At 45.6% G+C, this 2,500-nt stretch overlaps 1 protein-coding gene across 1 annotated transcript in view; it reads left to right on the top strand.

Annotated features, from left to right (window-relative positions):
- The first annotated feature begins 1,005 nt into the window (after positions 1–1,005).
- Positions 1,006–2,500, top strand: part of tcf21 (transcription factor 21) — a 1,745-nt gene continuing 250 nt past the window's right edge. The window contains exons 1-2 of the mRNA XM_030345840.1: positions 1,006–1,590; positions 2,256–2,500. The exon at positions 2,256–2,500 is cut by the window's right edge and continues 250 nt beyond it. Coding sequence (XP_030201700.1) covers positions 1,153–1,590; positions 2,256–2,345 — 528 coding nt within the window. The 5' untranslated portion in view covers positions 1,006–1,152 and the 3' untranslated portion in view covers positions 2,346–2,500. The remainder of the gene's footprint in view (positions 1,591–2,255) is intronic.

Here is a 2,500-nt window from a genome sequence, read left to right as displayed (position 1 = left end):
GAGGGAAAGAGAAAGAGAAGCTGCTGAGAGAGTGATAGGGAGTTTTAGAGAGAGATGGAGAGAGAGAGAGAGAGAGAGAGAGAGAGAGAGAGGGAGAGAGAGAGAGAGAGAGAGAGAGAGAGAGAGAGAGAGAGAGAGAGAGAGAGAGAGAGAGAGAGAGAGAGAGAGAGAGAGAGAGAGAGAGAGAGAGAGAGAGAGAGCCTGTTGCAGGGTTCTTCTTGTTTGGGCTTGGGCTCTGAGTGGCCGGGTATATGAAGCTCTGGTGAGGAATGATCTAGAAGGCCAAACAGAGGTTCAGGGTGCTCTGTATCCATTACATCTCGGGGAGCCAAGGCGCCAGCCCGCCATTTGAGACCTGAGACTCCCCTCTGTCCCTACACTATATCCCGTTAGCCGGGCCGAGTTGCTGGCTTGTGTGTCCTTATGTGTGGAATAAACCCAAATATCAGGAGAATTGTGCCCGGAACATGATGCCACAAAGATGCAATGGCACTAATTGAGCTAGTACAATTTTAATAACAAATATTGTTGTAGTGTTGGTTTTATATCCACATGTATAGTCATCAATTCATTTTACCTGTTGGTCATTGAGACAAAGTGCGTTGCAGTTGCTTGAAGAGATTTAACATCCGGTTTGACACATTAACTTTGTTGCAAATGTAAGAGCTACATCGTGAGTAAATGTCACAGTTCGTTCTATTTGAAAAAGCTTTTTTATATGGGATAAACAATTACAATTCAAATGGCAAATTCCACTTTGCATCTGATTGTATCCGTGCGTAAACGGTGCGTAATTGGTTGGATGTATGCACAATTTGCAGTTGTAGCTAAATCTAAATCATGGAGGGAAATCCTTGATTAACATCCTCCCATTCCTTCTACATTTCCACCGTCTTCTTTCATCCCAACATCGCAGTAGTTTTGTGAAGCTTGCTCACCACCGCCCATCTCCTCCCAGGCGGAAGCAAGCAACGCCCCTCGCCATGAAGATAAAAAGTCAGCTCTTTTACTCCTGCGTAACCAACAGCTCTGATCCCTCGCTGTTTGATGATCACGCGTAGAGACACACACATGTATATCCTCTCGGTATCCGTCCGGTGTCCCGCTCCCATGCTTTGAAACGGCGCGCACCAAACCAAGAGAGTGTCCACCATGTCCACGGGATCTCTCAGCGACGTCGACGACGAACTCCTGGACGGCATCCTAAAGTTCGGCTCTACGGATAAAGACTCGTCCAGCGAGAGCGCCGAGGAGAGCTGCGAGGGGAGCTCCGCCGAGGACGACGACATGGGAGATGTCCCCGGCGGGAAGAAGAAAAAACGAAAGACCTCCAGGAAGAAGGGGCCCAACGGTGTGGTGCACGAGGGCAAGCAGGTGCAGAGGAATGCGGCCAACGCGCGGGAAAGAGCAAGGATGCGCGTCCTGTCCAAAGCCTTCTCGCGTCTGAAGACCACGTTGCCCTGGGTCCCCGCGGACACCAAGCTCTCTAAACTGGACACGCTGCGCCTGGCCTCCAGCTACATCGCGCACTTACGCCAGATACTGGCCAACGACAAATATGAAAACGGATATATCCACCCCGTTAATCTGGTAAATAACACGTTTTTTGTGGGGTGGACAAATCATTGTGGTGTTATACTTGCATGCTGATCAGCTCTCATCTGTGTTTATACAACAAGGTGCATGTTCGTTAAAAGTAAAATTGGCAGATCAGAGTAGACAAACAGGCCATCATGGGGCCCGTTTTGAAGGCACAATTGTGTATTGTGTATTTGATAGGCTGTAAATACAGTCTGTAATCATATGGCCTATGTGTCCTACCTTTCCTATTTGTTATAGTCCTATATAAGTAATGCCATGTTAATTATTTATATGAATGCAGATATCCTAGTTTTATCTTACTTGTTGTTATGTTATTATTATTATTATTATTATTATTATTATTATGTCATTTTAACCCATAAAAATTGCAACGCAGAGACAATCAACTGGTAATCAGTGAGCGGTATATATAACATGCTATGTATAACGCATTGATTAATGTGTAGTCTATATCTAAAATATTAATATGTAATAAATAGCACCCTGTTTAAAACAAACTCTTTATTTCTCACTGCATCCAGGGGGTGAAACCGGCCTAATATCCATATATTTGCTGACATTTTAGCTCAGTTTATCCCCAATATGTTTGAGGGAATCGACGCCTGCCCCGTTCAGATATGAGACTAACGGTTGTTGCTGTTTTTTTGTTTTAGACGTGGCCTTTCATGGTGGCCGGGAAGCCAGAGAGCGAAATGAAGGAGATGCTGAGCTCGTCGAGGTTATGTGGGCCCACTGCGTCTTGATGTTTCCAACGAGGACAGTGTTTTCACACGCAGGAAAGAAGATGGACATGTAAAGGCCCACTGCACACGTGCCATCTCCACAGACTCTGAGTGGGAATAACTGAGAAAGACTTAACTATAAGTCACATGTCTCAATCTCGTTCCCGTAATACAAA

This window comes from Gadus morhua, chromosome 21, assembly GCF_902167405.1.
Source record: "Gadus morhua chromosome 21, gadMor3.0, whole genome shotgun sequence".
In the NCBI taxonomy this organism is placed as follows: domain Eukaryota; kingdom Metazoa; phylum Chordata; class Actinopteri; order Gadiformes; family Gadidae; genus Gadus; species Gadus morhua.
The sequence above is the reverse complement of the archived record's forward strand: the minus strand, read 5'-3'. Positions and strand labels throughout refer to the sequence as shown.